Below are 24873 nucleotides of genomic sequence, written 5' to 3'. Positions count from 1 at the left end.
CCTCTGGTAATTCTGGAAATTTAACCTTTTTAGTTATTTATTATTTTTTTAAAAAATTATTTATTAGGGAAACATATAATAAAAATATAAAATAAATAATAGCATGTCTCTGTGTGTTAGTGACCTACCCAGGGTGTACTCTGCCTCTAGCTTTATAGCTACTGGGATAGACTCCAGTCCCCCTGCACTGAAATAAGCCAAAATAAATAAATGGATGAATGAAAGGACAAAACTGATAGATAATAAGTAATGAGTGGGTTATTGGTGCTGATTAGTCTTAGCTATTTCAAAGATTAACAACAAAACTGATTTGACTGCATTAGTTTTTTTTATGTAATGCCAGATACTCACTCTGGACACTTAATGGCAAAAATATTCCCTATTGACTTCCATTAAAATCTTTTATGTTTAGAGCATTTAATTTTTGTTCCTCATGACTGATCTACCACTAATATACCTTAGCTCATTGTTGGAAATATAAAGACAAAATGTTTTTTTGTTTTTTTTTCTGATCCCACATTTGAGGGGTAGGCAACTCCAGTCCTCTAAAGCCACAACCCTGCAGGGTTTAGATGTTTTCCTGCTCTAACAAACCTGACTGAAATTAAATGTTCTGCTCAGTGACTCATTAATTTGAATCAGGTGTGTGAAACAGGGAACCATCTAAAACTGTTGAGGCCTGGAGTTGCCTACCCCTGCCAGAGATATTTCATAAGAAATATTTATGCTTGTCTCAGATCTAAAGACCAGATCACCGAACCAGTAAATCAGTGAATTATAACGTGGTCTTCATCAGCATCATGTGATCATAGATGGTCTAATGCATTCAAAAGAACTAAAAGTAAATAAATACAAATAAAAAATTAACTAAAAAATGAATAAAATAAATAAAAAACATCTCTTCTTCATCTGCCACTGAAACCTAAACTAAGTTGGTTCTGGAGCAATGAGGCCTCATAATTACAGCTTTGTTTCATCCTCTGAGGGAGAAGTCAAATATTAGGAATGGGAGAAAAATAAAATGTCAATAATAGTTTTAATTGATGCATGTTACATTCAATACTCACTGCGTCCCTCCCACACATAATTGCATACATTATCTCAATCATTATCATCTCAAGTGAGGAATGCAACAGACAACTTCTAAGTGCCTTACACTATCATATATTTACATATCATCCACTTCTGTACATGGCAAGTCCTTAAATACGATCAAACATCAGAGTAATAGGATACAATGTGTGACTGATTGTATGTAGTTTCTTTGAAGCATGTTTAATGTACTTTCCTTCCAAAAAAGGCATGTGCATTCAGCACTGTCATAAAAAGTTAGTCACAATTAGACATGATAGGTTAAAAACTCCACACCATCTCCTCATTCATATTTCACAAGATAAAACTCTTCCTTCAGCAGGGTTTTTGTTTCAAAATGCACAAAAGTACAAAAAGTCATGTAGAGTAACCAAAGAGAAAAAAACAACATAAAATGTGCTCAGTGCATTAAGACTTTCCAATATAACAAAAAATTCAGAGGTGTTTGCCCTGTTCCATATCTGCGATAAATAAATTCACATTGTTACAGGCAGACAGTAACAAGTACAGTGAATAAACAATAATGAAACGATTTAAGCAAAAATAAAGGCAAAAACTGATCGTTATTGTACTGAAAACATAGCTGACAAGTTAAATATTGTTTAGGTTAAAAAAAAAAAAACAGCTTCAATAAGCCAAAATGAGAGTTATATAATGCTGTTAGCTACATCGAGTATTTTGGCCCGTGAGTCCATCGTGTTTAGTTTGGAGGAGCAAGACACAAACTGTGCTATGGTTCTGGTTGGTAGTGGCACAGACTTCAAAACGTTAAAATCTGTCTGTGGTCTTTTTAAATTAGCCCTGTAAACTCGAGCAGCTTCATTACGGCTCTCCCCATCAGTAAACTCAAGCATTAAGAGTCTCTCTCAAGTTGTCTTGAGTAATTCTGAAGAAAAAGGGCATTGATTAAAGTGACAAAATTCAATTTTAAACACCATATGCAGGGTTTTTAGGACTCCCTGACTCCTTGTAGTGTCAAATGACTGCCTGAACAAGCACACACACACACACACATACAGTGTAGTGGTGGTTGTGCAATAAGATGGCCTTGCACAGAGAACAAGTGTCAAAAATGACACCTTCATCCGTTAATACCTCACAGGAGTCCTTTAACTCATCTGAGATCTGTGAGCTCAGTCTACTGCTTCAATGACCACATGTGTATTCACACTAGGAAGACTATTACAGATATTAGCAGGTGTCTGGATGTGGAGGACAATTTGTCATAAATTATTATTGGTTAGCAACTTCCCTTTTTTTAAAGCCATCTATATTGCAAACCATTAAATGATGTTTATGTGTTCAAATCCTTGGCAAAAATCCAAGCATAAAGTTGTTTGAAACAAAAATGGATTTGCAGATCAGGCTTTCGGACACAACTCTGCATTACCAAGCCTCATGAAATTCACTCATCTCACAGGATTTAATGGACAAAACTTTTTTTTGTACAAGTTCAGAAAGGCCAACAGTGTTACTAAAGTATTGCATTTAAAGACAAGCGGAAATTTTTTTGCCACAAAGCATGACCCTAAACGAGAAGAGATAGTCACTGGTGAATTGAGCCATTCAGATCTCCAGTGAGTGGCTGCAACACAGAAATGCATTGTTTTTTCCACCTTGGCATGGTTTTTGACAATTTGATCTCAGAGTCAAAGGCAAACAGTGTTGATATATGTATTCATATAAATAACAAAATAGTACAGTATAAATATAAAGATTCTGAGAGTGTGTGTGTGTGTGTGTGTGTGTGAGTGAGTGCGGGTAATGGGTGTGCAAGCACAGTTGTAAATGGTTTTATCAGTGTAGACTGAGACTGTGTGTTGTGTGCGTTTGTGAGCCAGTGTTTGGACAGAACAAGGGGGGTTTAGAGGTGAGGCTTTCCTTCCCCCACCTCGTGGAAGAGTGAGGTGTAAAACTCAGGCTCCAGTTGCTTGTTACGGTAACGCTGAACAATCTCAGTTATTTTCTGTTTCCGCCTCACATGAGGAGGGTTGTACAAGTCACTTTCCAGACGCTTCCGCCGGCACAAGTTGATGACTGTTTGACGCACAAGAAACCCTGAGAAGTGCAAAGAAAGCAAATTAATTTCTATTTAAATGTAATTCATTAAAGACATGAATCTTGTAGCAAAAGATTGTGTGAAGATTTATAGTTATATAAAACACATTCACAAGTTTTTACTTGGTGGGAGAGCTTTTCTCTTTTTTTAAGTCTAACCTTGTATATTTAAGTTTAAAAAAAAGAAAATAAAAAAAATTCAAGCTGTGCTATTTGAGTGTCAAAAGTTGCATTATATGAACCAAATAGCTAAGTAAAAAGCAAAGAAAAGGTATGGTGGAGAGGAAGGAACAAGCGAGCCAAGGCAGCGTGAGCGGTTACCTAGAGCTCTGCGGCTGACCACCATGCCGTCCACAAGGGGAATGACCATGCCAAATTTGCCAACAGCTCCATGCAACCGGATCCTGAACAGTCCTGTCCTCAGAGGGTGGATGAAAATCAGAGGAACGTCCTTTTCTAGTAACCCTGACCTGCAGCAAGGACAACAACGGGGAAAGGTGGAGACACCCGTTAGTGATGCCTTCAACGTAATGATACAGGAAGCCTAGTCAGCTGTTGTACAGTGAAAGGGTTTTTGAAATGAGTGAACACTGCAGTTTGTTAGCGAGATTATGCTCAATCTCCGCAGCCGGTTTTCATGAACCTAAAAGACTAGAGAGTGAGAAAAGAAGAAAACTTTTGGTGAAGATGTGGATATTTTTAAATAAAACTGTGTAATCCATTACTGGCTTTGGTGAAGAACACACTAGGAGCAGTCTTGGTCTCTATGTAATAGTACTAGAGACAACTGTATTTCGATACTGTGATAACTGTGACTAATCAAAGACCATCTTGTAATGAGATCACACCAGCTACCTCTCCCATGAGTTCTCGGAATATGTGTTGATAACCCCTGGACTATCTCAAACAGTTAGTTAATAACGCCAACCAAAGAATTCAAAACTACCTTTGTTTTAGTTCCATCAACGGTAATGTATGAATGAATGAATTTATTTATTTGACAGGGACATGCACTACAGTACATTGACCTCAAAGGGAAACATGTTTGGTGCCGGGCTTCAGCAAAGCTGCTAATTTTCACCCTTTGTCCCTGGATTAAAAACTAAAAGAAGAATTACCACTAAAATTACCAAACACATTTGTATACAGAGTACACACAGACATTCAAACATTTAAATAAGTGTGTACAGGCTTGTTGAGACAACAACCACTTTTTGGTCAGGCACGAAAACGTCCTTGCATTTGTAATTCTGTAGAAAAGTGTGTCCCACAGACTTGTGGCTCTGTAAGAGAAGGATGAGTGACCATATGATTATCACTAGGTACACATTTTACCATCAATCACAAATGCACACATGCAATACACAGATAGAGGGTGACTGGAATCCAGTATTAACTAGACCCCACTGATTCATTTGATAAATTAATTAACTGATAAAATAATACTGAGTGTGCTTTCAGGACTGGTGAAATTACAATGTGATCTACTTATTACAGATATAAAAATGACCCCATTTCTAAGTTATCTAACTAAAATGCATTTTTCATGCAGAACACTCAAAGAAAGCCATTTATGTACTGGATCACAACGTAGAAGCAGTAACAGTACCAAACCTAAATGATAGTGAACCCTGCACATGGACACAAAAGTCAGCTTTTTTTTTCTTTTCACAAAGTTGGCCTGATAATGTGAATGCATAAATTAATATGTTAATATTTCTATCATCATTAATATCTCAAGATAAGTAGTTCCACCGAAATCCAATTGTTTATTCTATTAAACGAATACAATGCTTACTTAAAATGTATATTCATTAAATCTTTAAATTTTATTTTTGTCTGATGCAACAATGACTGTTCTCAACCAGTTACAATGGAAAAACCATTAAAACCACTAAATGGGGGATTATTGTACATGTGTATGTTCTGCCTGGTAGGCTTGAAATACTGAACAAAAAGATTTTAGTTAGGATGTGAAGATACAAGTTTGATACATTGCACACTTAAAACGCAAGATTAAAAAAGAAAGAATATCTGTTATATGTCAGTGATGACTTTGATAACTATAAATAATTGATGTTCAAGCTCTAAAAGTCAGCAGGAGCAGCTCTTACAGTAATCAGGGTCCTTTCCCCAGAGAATTAACTAGTTGGGAACCAACCTGCACTGGAGCAAGTTAGGGTTTTATCATATGTTGACATGGTGATAGAACCTAGTAAGAAGAAAACACCTTTGTGAAACAGAAAAATCCAGAGCAGGTTAACTGCTAGTCCTGCTTCATAGTATACGACCCTGAGGTCTAATGAGGATGTGCTCAGTTCTGTCATCATGGTTCTAATTAGTAGGTTAATAAGGTTGAGCAAAACTGCTAAGAGATTTTAAATCCATGTAAACCAATTCCATAGGAAGAGATACTTGGTCTATGCCTCTGCAGGTGTTTTCAATAATTTGATTGCCTAAAACAATTTTTGTGCTTGCTTTAATTACATAAGTCAGTTTATCAATTATCCTTTAAAAACTAAGGCATTTTAAATTTTTGTTACAGCTGAAATTTATTGTCATGTTTTTACTGGATAACATGTTTTACGAGATCAACGGTGTTGATAAATACACCTTATTTAAACTTGTGTGCCTTGTGGAAGGATGGTCTCTGTTAACTGGTTTTTGCAACCAAATCTTAAAAAAGGCTGACTAAATCAGCACATATTTTTTCATAAAAACAACACCTTTCACCAACAGAAAACTATCAGCTCTGCCAACACTTCCTTTTCCTGCCTGCTTTTGCAAAGACTATATGTATACTTCCTGTTTGCATTGCAAGCTGAAGTGCGTTCAGTTTTGCACAGCAGGTTTTTCTTTCTTCGTTTTGCACCTGACCAAAACCAACTGGTAAACCACAACTTCTTTATACTGGAAACAAAATGCTTTGAGTGCGAACTTCTGAATACCTGCAGGAAGTGCTGTTGCTCATGCTAGCCTCCAACCCTGTGCTGGTTTCCGCCAAGAGATCAGATAACGGGAAGTTCTCTAAAAACACAAAAATAACAACATGCATGTACTACAATTAATGTGCTACATGACCAACCTACAACATATCAGTACTTTATACAAAAAGATTTTGTATGGTAGAATTTACGGGCTGAGAGTAAGATAAATATAAAGTACTTAACGGACAGGAAAGAAGGCTTTTTTTAATTCACACACGCCTCTGAAATCATGCATATACTACTGTAATCACTTGCACATACAAATAAAGTCAACTCTCGCATACACACACACACACAACTAACATATCACATATACTAGTGAAAATTAACACATACATACTACAATCCCATACACAAAACACCCTATAAACATTTGAATCAGTGATATCAGCACTGTATGTGAGAGGTTAAACGTGTATGCGTGAGCACACAGTAGTGTTCGAGATGTTATATATGTGTATGTGTGACCTGACGGTAGAGGTGAAGCTACAACCCAGAGTGCACAGAGCATATGCATGAATCAAGCTCGATGGTAAAATGAGTAATGTAATGTCCAGTAGGTAGCAGTAATGCAGCGGCGTTGATCTTCCAACAAGAATAAGCCAAATAAAGAAGAAAGAAGATGGCTAGTGTGGGCTCTACTTTGACAGAGCAAACTTTTGTGACTCACCCCAAAGATACAGTGAAGAGTGAGTTAGCCTCACTTGTGCTATAGCAGCTAGCTGAGGCTTGCAGCTAGCGCGCATGTGCTCTCTGCACTCCGGTTGTAGCCCCGCCTTATCCATGACAAAATTACCTCTCACTCACACTATTGATAAGTTTTCATTCAGACTACCGTCCGGTCACACATGTACATATATAGCGTCTCATTTATACTTCTTTAAGCTTACGCGTACACATGTATAACCTCTCACATACAGTACTGATATCACTGATTCAAATGTGTATAGGGTGTCTTGTATGTATGTGCGTAGGGTTTTGGTAGTATGTATGTGTGAATTTTCACTAGTATACATGTGATATGTTGTTTGTGTGTGTATGTGAGAGTTGATTTCATATGTGCAAGTGATTATGGTAGTATATGCATGATTTCAGAGTTTTGTGTGTGTGTGTTCAAAATTAATTCTGTCCTATACAGACCCTCATAGTTATATCTTTCCCCACTAACAAAAGTTGACAGTGGTCCAATTTTTGTCATTTTAAAGAACATATTCTTACCAATATCATCAAAGCGTTCCACCCAGACTACAAACACCTTTGTCTCTGGGCCCAGTTGTGGGTAAGACTTTCCAGTTGATGACCTCTTTGTCTTTACCAAAGGACTCAACTACCAAAGCAAGATAAGTCAGTGATTTTAAGCAAACACTGCATATAAAACACAAACCAGAATCAGTAATGCCAGTATTAGATTCACGTAGACCATTTGTTACCTTTTTTGCAGACTCCAGGTTCTCAGAATGGCTGGGGAAAAGTTCCAATGTTAGATTAGGTTGTTTAAGTACACCAGGCATAAGGTCTGTGTTGGTGTCTGCCTCCACTGTGGAATCACTGTGCACTGATGACTCCTCTGTGAAACATCAAACAGCAAATTCCAACTCTATTAACACATGCTAAACTGAGTTTTAGATATCTGTGAGTTCATTTCCAAGCAAATGAATACAGACCAGAATTTTCTGTTAGAGATGGAACAACAAAGGCAATTTCAGTCAGAGCATCAGCGTAGTATAAAACTTTCTTCTCTCCGTTGAACACTGAACCTCCGGTGTCCTCAGGAGTAGCTGCTTCCTCTACAAAACAAGAAAAACACTGCTAATATCAGACATGTATGCAAACAACAGTTCCTGTAATATGGATTTCCCCAAATTATTCTTCTTATCAAATGCAGTAATTGACAGCAGCTTACCCCCTTGGATATCATTGCTGTCAGAGCAGGAATTTAGGGACCAGCTTGTATCTAGGTGTCCCGTCCACCCTGGGTGGCGTCCGACATCGACAGGCCAGCCCAAGGACAACAGGAACTCCAAAAAGTGGGGCTGGACACTGGCTGATGATTCAACATTCCTCAAGATCTAACATATAATCAAACAAAGATTTAGAGAAAAAAGTAACAAGCTCAACATCTGTTTAAGTTAATTTTAAGAAAAACTCAAGCCATCATCTTGTATCATCATCTTGTAATTAAATGTCAACATCCCAATGATTAAGGCCTGTTGACAGCTAAATAATCAATCCCCACAGAAAAAGATAACTTTGGGTAAAAAGTGCAAACATCATTAATCTGAATCTGCTGTAAATCGGTGTGTATTCCCTCACCTCATGGCTGCTTTTCTGTCCAGCCCTCACATAGAAAATAAAGACTGTGTCGAAGGGTCGGCAGGGGAGTAGGTCAAGGTAGCTGATGTCATCAAAAAATCCTGGAAAGGATGAGTCCAGGCCAATGAGATGAGGAGGTAGACGGCTGTTGTTAGGTTCCTACGAAGAATTGATACATACATGCAAAATCTTAATTAATTAAATCATAAGTTTATATAAGTTTGTAAAATAAAGTTTTGTTTTTCACTATTCTAAGTTTTGTTAATTTTTATCACAGACAAAGCCATATCTTAAAATTAAGAATACAAGGCGATAAAAATAACTCACAAATTTATTCTACCAACCTTAAGTGCCTCCAGAGACAGAAAGCCAAACTGAGAGAGGAAGAGGCGCGCTGTCTGGAACTCTTGTGAGGGTGGAAGGGGCTTGCAGTCTGTCTGTGGATCTGGGAAAGGCTTGGACTTCCAGATTTCATCACTGTGTCGCTCCAAAGCATTTTCATACTCTATCTGCTTGGTTATCAGAACTCGAAGCTTGTCGTGCTGTATTTCAAGCTGAAATGGAGGAGATGAAAAGATTTAAAAACATGGGGAGATAATGCCAGATGAACAGCAGTCCATGTAATCTGCTAGATAAATTCAGCAAGAAAGATCCCACAACCCAGAGAGAAGTCACTTCTCAAAGTTGACTTTAAAACATATCCCTCTTGTCATCTGTGCTTTAAGAAAAAAAAAGAAGAAAAAAAGAATAACCGTTTTAAACCTCTACAATCAAATCTAACCCAATACAAAAGCCCTTGAAGAAATCCAGTCTTTGAAAGCTTAAATGTTAGCTTTCTTAACATTGTTTCCAGGAGGTATTAAGTTAACACCAGTCTTTTAAGACCACTATTAATGTTTATGAATATAATAAAAAAAAAAAAAAAAACAGGAGTTGCAACAAGAGCACTGCACTGGTTTAAGAAACTACACAAAAATTAACATCACCAAAACCAGATGATTTGACCCCTTTTTTCCAAGAAACACCCAAGTGAAACTTCATCTCTCCAAAAAACTCACGTGGGGATAAATACTCATCAGTGAGCTTGTAGCTCTAGAATCATCCTGCCAGCCCAAACAACACACCTGGTTTTATACAATAACAAATAAGATCAATAATTATTTACTGCAAGGCTCTATTTCAGCCATAACATTAGCCAGTCCTGGTCCATCTAATTCCTGTAGAAATATTTAATTTGTAAGTAATCAATATTAAAATGGATACAATGGATATAATGGGAGTTTTGAAAAAAAAGGAAGCTTTCCCTCACCTCTTTACTGACAATGTCATCAAGGTCAGGAATACTGACATCAGCCTTAACAAGAGGGATCTTATCCACTTCTTCAGGGAAAGGTCTCTGCTTGACATTGTATTTAATGCCCACTTCATTGTTGGGTGTTGGACGGCCCTCTGGAACAAACATCTGCTGTGGGAGGAGAAAAGTAGGCAAATATAGTACAAAGATGTTATATCTGCTAAACAGATATGGGTAAAGAAAAAAGAAGGTTTTCACAGCCATAACCCAACAGTCAAGAGAGAATATTCCTGCAGTTCATTGTACAACGTGATCTCACCCTCTGATTGGCCCGAGCTCCTCTCGGTTGATGGAAGAGCTGCATAGTCCAGGCATGTCTTCCAGCTGTCCCTCGGATTAAAACTGTCACTGATGGACTGGGATCTGTGAGGACAGATATGTAATACACTTATAAACATAGAGATATATCTAATTTTCTGAGCAATAAGATGGCCAATTAGTTGTCCATTTGAGATACTTGGTAAGTGATACAGTCTCTTCCACATGGAAATAAATCAAATAACTGATTTTCCAATCCGATAAAGCAATATTAAGTCAGTGGAAAGAAAGGCCACTCACTCTGCTCATTGCCAAGAGGTTGCTCCAGCATTGCAAGGATGACAGAGTTGTCAAGGACAAAGTAACGGAAATTACTAGCTCCTGTGGCACTGAGTCTGGCATAGCGAATAAGGGTATCTTCATTCAGCAGGCTGCAGGTGGAGGCAGGTCCACTGGGAGAAGGGAAAGCCCCCAACACTTGCATAATACTGGGGAACACCACAAGAACAATAAGAATAAGAACAAGAGCAAGAATATAAATAGAAAAACGTGGATCATTGGGTTCAACACACTTTATGTTTAAAAAGAATCTGAAGAGAAGTGTGCAAAATGATACATAGGGCTCCAGACCGCGACCAAATGCTCGCATTTTGCGACTAAAATGTGAGACAGTGCGAGTGAATTTTTCGTCTACTCGCACAATGGTGACCAATACATTTGCCGGTCTTTTTCTTGCAGTAGTTATAACTTAGTTTGTTGCTAACAAATTTCTGCTCCCCTCTTCAGCCCAGTAGTTCACATTAATGCCCAAATTAGCTGCTGGTTTGCCGACTCAAACTAACTTCAATACAAGAAAAGGAGACGAACACCAACGAAGAAGACGACAGCCAATGTCCGTGTCAGCAGGGATGAACGACCACTGTGACTACTGTGTTGCGGATTTTTTTAAAAAAAAAAGGGACTAACAACAAATCTAGTGAGTTTTTCTGGTACTATTGGAGACTGGGTGAATGAACGTAGTTTATTCTTCCCAATGAGGAGTGGGTGCTGCGCAGACCCCTCCCCCGTCCAAAAGTACTCATACGAGGCTTGGTCTTCTCGGAGCAGCACGCAGCTCCCAGCTGTATTCAGAGCAGACGCCATTCACCTATGTTTCATGGCCTAAGTTCGTGACCAGGCTGAAAATGAAACGGACAAAGCTGCTGCTGGATGATCCTGTGCTGGGAGATCCCTAATTAAAAAAAAACAAAATACACTTAAAAAAACTGAACTAAAAAATAAAGAAAATATTGACAGAATTTTTATTTTATTTATTTATTTTATTTGTTTATTTATTTTGCTGTTCTAAACATTTTTAGGTTGTCTTTTTTATCAATTTTTGCCTTTCCCACAACATCCCGCTTTATGGCAGCATCCATTACAACTATATGTACTAGGCCGATTATGCTAATTAGCGACTTTTAGGACAGCCAGTCGCTACTTTTCTTACTGGGGAGTTGGGAACAGCGGCTGGAGAAGAGTATCAGTCCCTGAAGCTGTTTATTGCCAGGAACTACATGGACAAGTCATACCATGCCCTATGGGGGATGATGGTGACAAAGTCGCCGTTCTGCTTTGACTACAAAGTGAATATCAAATCATATCATCAAATCTGATTTGATTTGATAAGTTCTATGTCTACTTGTTTTGTATTAGTGCGGCCAGTAAGATGGGTTTTTTTTATGTCAACTGCAAAAAGATGGGAATTGTAAACATTGTAATTTCTGAATTTATTGTTCAAGTATTTATCACTAATACAGTGAAAATGAGAGGAAATGTGAAAATTTGCTTTGAAAGGCGTTTCAGTGTGTGCCCCTAAATTTTCTGCTAAAAATTTAAGTTAGGGGCCCCTGTGCTCCTCATAAAAAAGTTAGTCTGGAGCCCTGATACAGAACATAACCAACTAGGTTACACAGATTAAACACATTTTACCAACTTGTAAACTACCTAAGGTGAAGGAGATAAGTGACCATATTAGAGATAAGCAAAAGACAGCACACCTAGAAAGCTACTGTTTGCTGTGGTTTAAGGGTCATAAGTTCTTTTTCAGTGTGATTGACTGCACTCTGGCTATCACTCAATCATCATTATGTTGGTAACAAAATGGTAATGATGCGGTTTTTGGCATTTGTGGTGCACAGTGTTTAAACTGACTTAATGCAAAGGAGGAAAGAAACCCATACATTCACAGAGAGAAAAGTTAACCTGAAATGGCTCACCAGGACAAAGTTGCTTCAGCAGCATCCTTCACCCTCATTGAAGCTGGGTTGTGCTCCTTCTCTCCTTTATGACGAACTTCATGTTCCTGACGGGACTTGCTGCCAGATATCCCAAGTTCCACTATCTCCAACACTTCTACCAAACAATCCTTTTACAGGAAAAAAAAAAATCTAAATATTAATACTGTAAATTCAACTATTTATCCACGATAGAAGAAGAATTTTAAAATCTGCCTTTACCTTCTCATCCAACATGTCCGGGTGCTCTGTGAGCCACACACACAGAAACTGGAAGGCAGCTACAATCATGGAGTGGAGGTCTCTGGATTGAAGAGGAGCTGGACGGCTACACTGGTACACAATGTAGCCACATATAGAGCTAACAGCACGCTTTCGATCCGCAGAATCTACTCCCACCTTTATCTGATTAGGAAAAAAAAAACAAAAAAAAAACACAAGGAATTTTTTTTTTTTTTACTTTAAAAATGATTCTGTTTCACCTTACTAGGAAACTGTTTTTAAAAGGTGCTAATGGCCATTTTTTATTACCAGTTTATTTTCTCATTTTATTTTAAAATTACTAACACAAGCAGTTGCAGCTCCCATCTCTCTCTGCTCTGCAGTATGCTTAACTATAACTATTAATTTTCCCAGTATTAATAAATCAAAGTAAATTGCTGTCTGTTTTAGAAATATGTGGGAAATCACATCTTGTATTGCAGTTTCTCTGCCTTGCCCCCTTTCTGGGAATTATGAGAGATGGGGATGGCAACACCTTTATAAAGAGCCTAAAATTTTCTGACTTTCTCATCTAAATTTTTAACTGTAAATGAAGCTAGACTGTCTCATGTGCACTGGTAGACTGGGATCAGGGATTCATCCTGTTAACATATAACAGTCTAGTTATAAGACTTATGCTATCATTGTAATAAGCTCCTGATTCCCTAAACCCAGTTTCTTGAGTTTTCTTGGCTTTTTTGCAGCATGTCTTTTTAGCAAATCTTTGTTTTATAAATGTGTGCAACATTAAGCTACTACAGCTATGTAATTCACAAAGGTAAGTAAAAACATACAATGATTTCACCATGCCTAGGCCAGTTTACAATGACTCTACATTGCTACACTTGGTCTCTATGTTTCTTTACCTTGGCAAGCCCAGCAAGTAGTTCCAGGGCAGCGAGTGAAATGCTCATGTCTTGCCTCCACTGGGAGTTTAGCCTCTGAGTGACTAGATGGATGCTGCGCACCAGCAGGCCTGCCGCAGTATCTGGAAGAGCTAAACCATATAACACCCCGAAATACCAAACACCGCAAAGAGTAGAGCAGTACAGGATTAAGGCAACAAAACCAAGGCACATGCATGACAAAAGCATTGGATGCCATGTTAGTAATTATTTGATACTGTAAACATGCATTAAAAAAAGTCTGTAAACAGAACAGCACACAATATTAAGCAATTTGGGTAAGGTGGAGAGAGAAATATATGAAACAAACTCAGAATTAGGACTGAGTGATGTTAACATCAAAATTCTGTCTGAAAAAAAATAAAATATAATGTTTGATGAAGATATTTTAAATTACTTAACTATTATTCTACATTAATTATAAGTCTGTGACAAAATAACAATTACTTATTAGTAATTATACAGCTAAATTATCCATAAAATCCCATGAACACGGCTTGAAGAGCTACAGAGACTTACATACTTTTTGCTTCACACTTGCTAAGGTTTAAGCAACTATCAACATGGTAGGGAAGTATAAAAAGTATTGATTACTAAAACTAAAGAGATTTCCTGATGAAAAGAAACATATACAAAGCCTACTGAGTTACCACCTCTAAAGCATCACTCAGCCCTGTAAAATCAAAGATAAAATCTCTGAGGTGGATTTTATTTATCAAAATTTAGAGAAAAGTCCATTTATCAGAACTGATACATCTCAAACTGTAGTTAAACAGCACCACAGCAAACAACTTTAAAAAAAAAATCACCTACAAAGACATTTTACCCAGCGCTTCTTAACTCTGTATACCACTCTAACCACGTTAGCTATAAAGAACAAACAATTTATGAAGTTTCATGCTTTACACACATCAGCAGCCATCATCTAACCAAGCTGCATTGTTGTGTTAATTCACCAAGCAGATATTGCTATCAGTGGAGCAGCTGTAAGTCTTACCATAGTCCCGGAGCAGTGCCTGTGCAGGACGCTCAGAGTCTGGACTGGTGGCTTCTGTGCTGCATCCACTGGTAAAGCTGATGCCACTGTTGGTGCGACTGTGACTCTGACTCCTCTGTGTAATTTGGCTCCCATCAATGCTGCCCTGCAACCACAACAAGACAGCAATCTTGATGTCCAATCAAGATTTAACATTAAATAATATTAAAGTTTAGAAGAAAACAGGGGTATATTTGTGCCTTACAGTTTCAGTCTGTGCACCTATGGACTCTAACAAAGCCGAGTCTTGAACAATATTTAGCATTGCACCTGAAATTGGGAAAAACAAGAAAAGATTAAAGAAAAAAATAGTTAAACACATTTGGTAATTTAGCCAAGCAAGAAATACTGTACAGTCAAAATAACAAGATAAAGACTATATGAAGATGTTAGTGCATACCCAGAATAAGCTGTGTGTTGGTGGGGTCAGTCTCAGTCTGCAGTGCTCCTATGAGGACATTAACAAGACGTAGCCTCAGCGACAGGAAAGACACAGGTTGGTCATGAGGCCATCCATCCTCCTCATTGAACTTCCCCTCCAAAAGCACCTACAGCACAAAAAAAAAAATCTATAAAGTTTAGAAGTTCACCTCTCAGATTTATTACATAACCAGAAGTATAAAGTTACCTCTGATTTGATGTTGCCAAAGTGATGTGGCAGTGGCAGCATGGCAAGAAGGATGTTGATGGAAGCTCTCCTCAGATCGGTAGGATTTACATATACCTTGAATTTGGACAACTCCCTAGCAATTGTACAAGCAGTGAGACAAATTTTCAAAATTGATTTCTAAGAATAAACCTGGAAAAAAAAAATCTGTTGACAGTGATGCAAATCTTATTAAGCAAGCGAGAGGAGCAAATCATTTATTAATATAAAATTGGTGGAAGAAGGTGCTAGTCTAACCTGTCTGGTACAATAGTCTCCAGAGCAGCTATGAAATAGGGCACTACGACGTTGATGCCCTTCAGGTCAGTACAGAAGAGAGAGGAAGAGTTGAGAATGATAGAAGCCAGAACTGGTCGACATATGAAATCAGAAATCTGGAGACCCTGAATCAGGACCATGTAGAATCTGCAGAAAGAAGAACAGCACAATATTACCTATCCTTCTTGCACTTTCAGGCACTTACAGACATTAACTTCTACTAGCATTGGAATCATACTACTATAGTTGGGCTCAAATAACTGGTTGAATTTGATTTTGGTGTTGAAAATGTTACCTGGACAGATAAACAGGAAGAATCTCCTCCCCAGTTTTCTTGCTACAAAAGATGCGACAGAGAGTCCCACAAGCTTCAGCTCGTCCCGCCTCATAGTTATCTGGGAATTCGTTGATATCAAACATTGGGTTGGGGACAATGGAGTCAGTGGACATTTGGGAACCCTTCCTTCTCAGCTCCAAACCAACCTGAGTGGCTATTGCTGTAGGGAGCGGGAAAAGACAGAGAATCAAAGGACCCTGAATTGTAATGTGGTCAACTGGATGCATGCATGTATGAGAAACAGGCAAACAGACATGTCTACTATAAGTGCACAATAAAAGGTCAAACTGTAGATGTCTGATACATAAAGGCAACAAAAAGCAGACATTTAATTACTATTACAAGAGAGACTTCAATGATAGCAAACACTCACATCCTTTAAAAGCATTCAGTTAAGGAAACTCTGACACAAAGAGTTTGCCTACAAGTTCCACCTATCACTGTCACAAGGTGTAGTGTGCTACTGCTAAAATGTGTCATTCACTGTTGCATGTCCACAAAGCAAAATCCCTGTGTCAGCTTCCTCAGTGTTGCAATAACATGATTATCACTCAAGATACAAATCATTCACATCATGCATTGAGGCACCAAAATAAAATCACAACTCAAGTAAACTGACAACACAAAATTACAAAAAACAAAACAATGCTGAACTTGAAGGGGTCTGAAACGCAATAATAAGGATTAGCATGATTCAAAAGAAAAAGAAAACAACTTAAAATGGGGTGGCATTGTCACAAACTGGCAACATTATGGTTGAAACAAATGGTCAGTTGGTGAAATCCATTTCATCAGCTTTGAAGGAAACGCTGAAAGAACGCTGGAGAACTTTTATATATGGCAAGGAGTGGGGACATAAAACGATGGTGATAATGGCAATGATCATGAGGAATTCAACAAAAAAGCAGGAAGATTTGTCAAGAAACGCAAATCAAGTGAGGAAAAAAAAGCTGCCGTTCCTACTTACAAGATTTATAAGAAAGGAGAATTTGGATAAAAGAGGCTGCAAGATAACAGAAATAGTGGAGAGAGACAAAATCAAAGCAGATCCAGTATTTTGGGAACAATTCATATCAGGCATGAATTGTGTTTTTGTTTCTCCTCAATACATGACTTTATGACCCATTACAATTCTTGGACATTTAATCAGACATGGCAGACACGTGCAGGACTCTATACCAAGAAGAGCAATATAAATGGAAAGCCAATAATGAGCCAAATTTATTTTCCAATATGAAGTTCTGTATGTGTTGTCACTGATTCATGACGATCTAGTCAATAAAGATACAATTAGTCCTCAACATATACTTCTAGCCTGTAAACAGTTTTAGCCCAGTTTAGATAGTTGGCAAATGTAAATTAATATAAAATTAAATGGAAATCTTATATGAGGCCACTTCTAACCAAGCCCTCCACACAAAAAAAGACAAGAAAGTTTCAGAGAAAATGGTGAAAAAAGGAAAAGATATCCCATCCACATACAGTAAAAAAAAAAAAAAAAAAAAAAAAAAAAAAAAAAAAGAAAGAACACCAAAAATACAGAACTCCACAAAAGGAAAAAAAAAAACAACATACTAATGAACAGCAACAAGACACCCATTTGCCCATGCATCAATTAAAATTATTTTTGCTGTCACAAATCTTACCAGTCATGCTTGGGTCTCGGCTGAGGCCGCTGTGCAGCTTACAGTGGACCAGAGCAGCATCGAAAAGCCACTGGCCAAACAGGTTGAGGATGCTGTTGACCTTTGGCCGTGCAGGGGCTGGCAGCGGCCTGGACTCCCAACTGCTCTGGTTCGGGCTTGAAAGCAAAGGGGAGGAAGATGTTTGCTGCTGCTGCTGCTGCTGCTGCTGGGATGCTTTGGTTGGTTGACTGCCGCTGCCCTGCAGGGTGGGTAGGATAGAGGGGGGTATATGAGTGAAGACCCATTTAGCTGACAGATCACAGAGAAAGGAAAAGATGTTTCTAAGCCTTCTTCACATAAAACAATAAGAAAAGAAGTAATGTACACATTAAACAAGTGCAGAGTCATCTAAAAGTATTAGCCTGATTCAGTTTGTAGCTCTATTGACTATGACTTCCAGACTTGATTATTTTTCTACCTGTCCACTTCCTAGATGAAATGACTGTAACAACTTACAGTTGAACTTTTGCTTGCAGTTTTGGTGACCACTGCATGCCGCTGCTTGCGGCTGTGAGGGGGAGTAGTGTTGGCGATGGAGGGTGGTGGGGACATGCTCATTCTGTTTACTGGGGTGGGCGGGGCGCTGTCAGCCCTGGGACGTGATATACCTGTTGACAAGAAGGTTACTTAAGCAGTGTACAAAGCTTTGTTTTCTTTCAAAGCAGAGGTGGGATTTAATTAGTATCAGCAGATTATAGTAAGATATAGGAAAATAGTTTGGCATCAGAGACTCAGCGTTAATCACAGACTTTTTTTCATTCATAGACATGCAAGACAATAGTTAGATGTGAATCATAAATAATTGATGTGCACCAATCACGACAGACTCTTTACACCTGCAGAAGTCCCCTTGTGGATGATCTTGCAGTTTAGTCTGACTACCGGGGATTTGCCATTTTGCTGATGCAAGACCCCACAGTTTATAAAGTTCCAGTGTGTAACATTTAGAGCAATACACTGGCAAAAATGAATTCTAATATTGACAGCTAGGTTTAAATTCATGAAAAACTGTCTGAAAATTAGAGCTGTGTTTTCATTACCTTAGAAAGAGCAATGCATTTTCATTAACAATTCAAATGCCCTACTTGGTACAACAGTTGGCCAAAGGAAAGACCATGCACTTGTTGTAGGGCACGTCTTTTGAGTTAGGGACCACTGTATTTATGATGGGAGTTGATGGGAGGTATTCATTGGTTTACACTAGTTGCCACTACATCCTACACACTGGACCTTTAATATCACCACCAATAAACAGACAATATGCCCGTAGTATCTCATTATTTGATGTATCAGCTGATGTCTGTACCATGAGAGAGTTGCACTGGACAAAAAGTGAACACCCTCTCCCGCACGTCTCTCTTTTCAACAGACATTCCTATAGTGTAAAGACAAAAATACTTACTGACATGTTTCTATTCAAATTTTTAAAAGGCAGTAATAATTAAGAACCTCTATCTTCATTTTACTGTGAGGTTGTGCCATAATATCAACTGGAAACTGGAAAAAAAAAAAACTACTGACAAAAAAATGAATGCTTAATTTGCCATGTGACAAAATTATTGAGTCTTCTAATAATCACACACTTTGCATTTCTGCATTCCTTTTTTCTTACCTTACATCTCCCATAGGAGTGATTTCATACTGTATAAAAAAATAACTTTCAGTGGATTTAAGGTCCTTTAGATAAATCAGAACATCCATTAAGTTTGCTTTAATCTTTAGAACATTGCAAGCTATAAGAAATAACTCCACATGATCTTAGTGCCTTGTTTAATCACTTAATTTGAACACTGAAAGTAAGCTTTATTGAATTTTTCAAGCAAAAGTCTTCAGTATTATTTGAATAACTTACCTAAGAAGGCATCTACTAAGCAGCTGACACCCCTCATTGCCCTGAAGAAGATCTGGGGAAGCTGTTTCAAACATGGATGTGATACCACTTCATGGGGGATTCCGCTCGAATTGAGAAACTGCTCTTGAAACTTTGGCGTGGTGCTGACTATTGCAGGGTTGCTCAGGTCCACTGGGTTGCTGAAAAAGAAAATTAAAAAAAAGAAAGCATATTCGCAAATTAAGTAAAATGCTTCAAGATCTAACTAAAATCATAGACCAAATTAAGTTGGTGAAATAGAAAAAAATGAATAAAAGACAAATGGAACTGAAACAACTGATAAAACCATACAAACAACAGGTCATTAAATCAATCTATGACATTTTATGACATTTGACAACTACAGCAAATAGGAAATTTCAGCTTGCCTCTGGAAGGCAAACAAAGCAAAAACAAAGGAACCATCTATGTCTTTTAAGAGCCAATTTTTCAAACAGATCAACTTAAACTGCACCTGATCATGTGAAGAAAGCGATACCACGTCTGTGCCACACAGTCATTGTCCATCTCCACGGGAATTAAGTTGGCATCTTCATCAGGAACCTTAAATGGTGGGAAGTTTGGTCCATGGGTAAACCGCAAAAGTCTGTGTTGCAGAAGCAAAACAAGAACCAAAGAATATAACAAGCAGTAAAAAAAAAAACTGAGAATGAAAAACCTTATTTCATTTTTTCCTATCATCATCATCATAATCATCATCATCAGTACAATGGCCAATTTCTGTGCCGTTTGCTTATCCCATCTGCAGATTCAGAAACTGAATTCTTCAATCTCCAGTGTAAACAAAACACAGTTTTGGTGGAAATTTCTATAAAGTCATGTTTAGCATTATGTCTCCAACAATATTGAACTAAATCCATTCTGACCTGGAAGTCAAAGCACAAGCCACTCTGCTCCACTGTTCTACAACTGGAGAGTGATGTCTCCAGTTGGCCAGCATTTCCCGTGCTGTCTTCCAATATGGTGGCGTGGGAAAGCAACGGGCACACGCAAGCAGCCACACTTCAAACAGAACAGCCATCAATTTCTCTGCCAGTTTCTCTGCGATCCCCACTACAAAAATGAATCAAAAATAGGATCATTGTTACTCTTCATGACCAATAACTAACAAATGAGTGGATTGTCCAGGGCGGAGTTTACCTCCAACTGCAGGTGGGGGGGCCAGCAATGTGTCGTTGATCCGTAACAGGAAGAGCAGCAACACCTCCCAGGTTTCTCTCACCATGGAAACAGACTCTCGTGCCAACTTCTGGACCGCAGTCAGAACCTGCTGGCAAAGCCTGATGTGGTTCAGACTATGCTGATCGGGCCTACAAGCAGAAACAGTTGTTTTTTAAATGTGGGAATAAGGAAAGCTGCAGATTAAATGGAAGATGAAACAAGAGAAGTAAAAAAATAAATAAATAAAAATGACTAAAAAATGTTCTGTAAAATTGTGGTCAACTGATTTTTGTTTTTTTTAGTGGCCCATTATTTAATTAGAAAAGCAGGCGATGGCCAGTAAACAGCCCTGATATCACATTATCTTTAGTCTTTTAAATTTGGTTTAGTTTAAATTTATAGAAGACAATAACCTAATAAAGAGTGAGACAGTTGTTGAATTTAAATTAACATTGACCCCTTTCATATGCATTGTTTGCCGTTTGCTTCAGTAAATCATTATTTTTAAAAAGTCTCAATTAAGTAAATGAACAAAGTTATTAAAAACACTTCATCACAACCAAACTCACATGGCTGCATGCATCTAACAACTTTTCCCACGTACCTTGGTACAAAGACGTTGTAGAGGTGTTTGAGAATGGTCTGGACATACATATTGGGCTCTTTAACCACAGGCTGAGGCATTGAGTCCCTGGGTGACACTAAGGCCATCATCCAATCAGTGTATACATCCACACACAGCTTGACAGTGTCTCCCTCAAGAGGGAGGGTCAGGCCATAACACAGTACCTCCATGGTCCACTTCACCTGGGATTCAGAGTTTTTCAGATATGAGTCAATTGTAGCATTTTGTTATATTTTATGCAGCAAACAGCTGCAGCAGGGTCCTTCACAGACATGCAGATAAAACTAAAATATTTTAGCAGAATTCTTTGAATATTTATGCTGTAGTTGTCAAACCTATTTCAAGTTAGTTATCAGAAGAAGTTTAACACTTCTGGTTTACTGTCTCATAACAATGAAGGCCAATTGTTACCTCTGCCAAGGCAGAGGTCATTTAATCAGTGTTGGTTGGTTTGGCTGTTAGCAATATAACTCGAAAATAATACATTTTCAAGAAATCTCAGAAATGGAACAAGAAACAAGTGATTAGATTTTAAGAATGATCCAAATTACCCCAGAATTTTAAATGGGATTTTTTACTTTGGGAAGATGGGAATCGTTTTTGCCATTCTAACTCAAACATAATGCCCACATTAGCAAAAAATAATAATTAAAAACCTATTTAAACAGCACTCTCTGAACAATATCCTAAAATATTTTGCAACATATTTCTGTTTTAACATTCCTACAAACATTGGTGTGGATCTGTGATGAAGTAGCTTTAAAATAGCTGCAGCAATTCAGATATTGTGACCCTGAGAAACATTACTTAAATATTTTTAACTCAACACAGTTCCCTTCTCATTACTTCCTAAAACATGCTGTCACATCAATAATCGAAACTGATTCCTCTATATGAGCTCTGGGGTTCGCCCATTCATTTGTATTGTTTTATTTGTCTTCCCTTTTTCCACAGCACTTTGGGCCTTTTTCATAGCTGGTTCTTGCACAGTAAGCACATAAAAATATCTGTAAATGTACTTGGTTTTTAACAGCTGGTCATTAAAAATGGGTTGAATCAGCATCTGCCAAGGTCTTCTAGATTGGCTCAGGACTTCTCCATGAATGACACAGTAATATTGCATACCTCTGGATATAGACAGTGTGTTTCTGCGTCAAGCGGTTCAAGATATAAAAATAGCAACTTACAAAGCATTTTACAGGAATTACACAACACTTTGAAAACATAAACATAATTTAAAGGAGAAGCTAGGACTAATCTGTGCATGTCTGTCCTGTTTCACTCTTACTGCCAACACGAAAGAAAGTCATCTCTGGAGCACTTAGCATTACTCAGGCCTTTATTTGAAGAAGTAGCTACAACAATTATACCTCTGAGTAAAAGACATTTGGCACAATTAAACTTTAATCGACTTCAAGAGCATTAAAAACAAATATTTCTCTTCACTGTCAAGAATATGTCCACACACATATTACAGCTAGTAATATTGAATCATAATAATTTGAAGATAAACTAAGAGGCCAATTGGCATAAATGTACTGTTGAAAAATGAAGGAAATTAGAGAAAGGTCCTTGAGCAAGTCCAGAGATAATTCAAGCGAGATCTTAAGATTTAGCACAACAAAAGAAGCCACAAACCCAGCATACCACTGGTGTTTGTCCCAGATATGTCTAACAGTCTTGCTGAAGCAGGATTTATGGAAATAAGGAAAACTCCCAAGTCTACAATACACAGGAAAAAAATAAAATGACAACCTAACAGAATGTAAATGTGTGAATGTTATGATAGAATTTAAAATTCACATTTTTATTTAATCTCACATTTGCTTTATTTTAATGGGGCTTAAAAAAAAACGCTAAATAAAGTAGGAATATTACTATGCATTTTTAACAATTGAGAATATTTAATCTTATGTATACTGGATGTTAAAGTAAAAAAAACACAATTACATTTAGGAAATGTAATTCTATTATTTGTAAATTACCAATACCTCTAAAATGCAGCCAACTTTGGAGAAAATAATCTTTATGCTATCTCCCCCCCAAAATCATATGGAAACCAAGGTTTAAAGCTGACAAGTCTCTCACCTCTTTATCCGTTTTCAGAATGTTCTCGGTGGCGACAGGGCTTACAGCAGTGCCCAGAGGCTTGACCACTGCATTTGCCACCTCTGTGCCCACACTGGTGGGATAAGTGTGCAGAACACTGAGATGGCCCTGGTCACTCTGCACCACCAACTGCAGCGAACGCCACTCGGAGTACATGCTGCTGATGTCTAATGGTTTCTACTCACACCTCCTGCCTCCACCTGCAGAGACATAAACCTAAAAGTCTGTTTAAGGTGGCAAGCTAGAAAAAATGCTACTATACTGTCCATTCAATCCAATATTGAACAGTTTTTACTTATGCCAAAACTGTCAATGTTATTCTGCTGACATAGAAAAACTATGTTTGACTTCAAATAGTTCAGCTGGTGTAACAGAATGCAAGGTATGATGTTAGAGGAAAAAAAATAACTTTGTAATAAAAAAAATAATACTGCCACATGCAGGCTTCATGGAAAGAGTGCACTCCAAAGTGTTCATTGGTATGCCCGTTGACAAGACCCATCAAACAACACAGATGTTAAATGTAGCTACTTACATTCCTTCCTTTCTCTCTCGTGAAAGCTACATAGTGTAAATAACATACATGTTGGGTTTTTGCCTCGGAGGCTTTAACGAAACGAAGCTATAAAAACGGTTATTCCACACCCGGATCGGTACAAACACAGGGATCACAACCAGGAAACGGATCTTGAATAGCCTGCTAGCGTTGGCTAGCATTGGTATCAAAACATCTTCCTCATCTTGCATTAGATGAAGTTAAGTGTTGGCTTGTTTCAATGATACAAACATCTCTCAGAGTAGGACAAAAAAATCTATCGTCAAAAAAACCCACAGTTCCACAAGGCAACTTATAAATTATTTTAGACTACGTTGTAGTTGATCTGACGTTAATAGCTAGCTCAGCTAATGCTCGCTATGTTAGCCTCTTCGTTGACATTAGCTCGATGGGCTCCAGCTGTCATTTCTGTTGGCTAACTAGCCAACATTGCAAAGACGTTAACATTTGTTCGCAAGCCAGATAAGCTGTTTTTACTCTTTACCTGTACTAGTTGGATACGTTGTCATAACAGAGCTCTGAAACTCGCAGTATGCGCTTTATCTACAGCCTGGGCTAAATCATAACAGCCTCCACCATCTTCGCAATGTCAGGGTTTGGATCTTGCAGCTTGACGGGCTAAAGGGGAGCAGGATCCGGAGATTTACGCCCCCTACTGTTTTGGACAATGACTGCACGTGACGTGAAGTATGTTCTTTATATCGGGAACAAAAAAGTTAGACCAAATAAGGTCTTCAAAATGGCAAACTGTCTGTCTAAGCTTAAGAATAATAATAATAATAATAATAATAATAATAATAATAATAATAATAAAATCAGGATTAAACAAAAATTGGAAATAAAGCAGATAAGATGAGTAGTAGTTTTAGACTGAGCCAAAGAGGAAGTGTTTTCTCACTCCGCAGCTAATTGTTTCAGGGTAATCAGAATAACTTAATGTTCTCTTTATGATAATATTTACCAAATTGCTAACATTTATATCAGTAGCACATGATTTCTTCATAGCGTCTGTAAATTCAACATCTGTAAAAGCTGATATAATTT

General features: G+C 37.9%; 1 protein-coding gene across 11 annotated transcripts; it reads right to left on the bottom strand.

The window, feature by feature from the left end:
• Positions 1–1019: 1019 nt before the first annotated feature.
• On the bottom strand, positions 1020–24497 carry LOC121651304 (ral GTPase-activating protein subunit beta-like). Of its 11 annotated transcripts, none has more exons than XM_042003386.1 (32): positions 24314–24492; positions 23253–23489; positions 21144–21346; positions 20519–20688; positions 20245–20431; positions 19833–19964; positions 19340–19518; positions 18794–18862; positions 17944–18095; positions 17449–17686; positions 15761–15962; positions 15445–15612; positions 15169–15283; positions 14941–15088; positions 14746–14810; positions 14502–14646; positions 13466–13596; positions 12561–12743; positions 12321–12469; positions 10363–10550; positions 10064–10167; positions 9760–9915; positions 9509–9574; positions 8795–9004; positions 8451–8609; positions 8041–8206; positions 7802–7924; positions 7568–7704; positions 7356–7464; positions 6099–6177; positions 3472–3620; positions 1020–3150 (listed from the first exon to the last, which is right to left on the bottom strand). In XM_042003386.1, the coding sequence occupies exons 2-32, from the start codon at positions 23427–23429 to the stop codon at positions 2957–2959; spliced, it is 4653 nt and encodes a 1550-aa protein (XP_041859320.1). In that variant the 5' UTR covers positions 23430–23489; positions 24314–24492; the 3' UTR covers positions 1020–2956. The 11 variants fall into 11 exon arrangements, 10 of the variants coding, with proteins under 10 accessions (XP_041859320.1, XP_041859319.1, XP_041859322.1 ...); XM_042003385.1 differs by having other exon boundaries at positions 23253–23473; XM_042003388.1 differs by having other exon boundaries at positions 13466–13587; positions 23253–23473.
• Between the last annotated feature and the right edge of the window lie 376 nt (positions 24498–24873).

Source organism: Melanotaenia boesemani, chromosome 13 (genome assembly GCF_017639745.1).
Source record: "Melanotaenia boesemani isolate fMelBoe1 chromosome 13, fMelBoe1.pri, whole genome shotgun sequence".
Taxonomy (NCBI): Eukaryota; Metazoa; Chordata; class Actinopteri; order Atheriniformes; family Melanotaeniidae; genus Melanotaenia; species Melanotaenia boesemani.
This window is presented reverse-complemented; position numbering and strand designations above follow the sequence as displayed.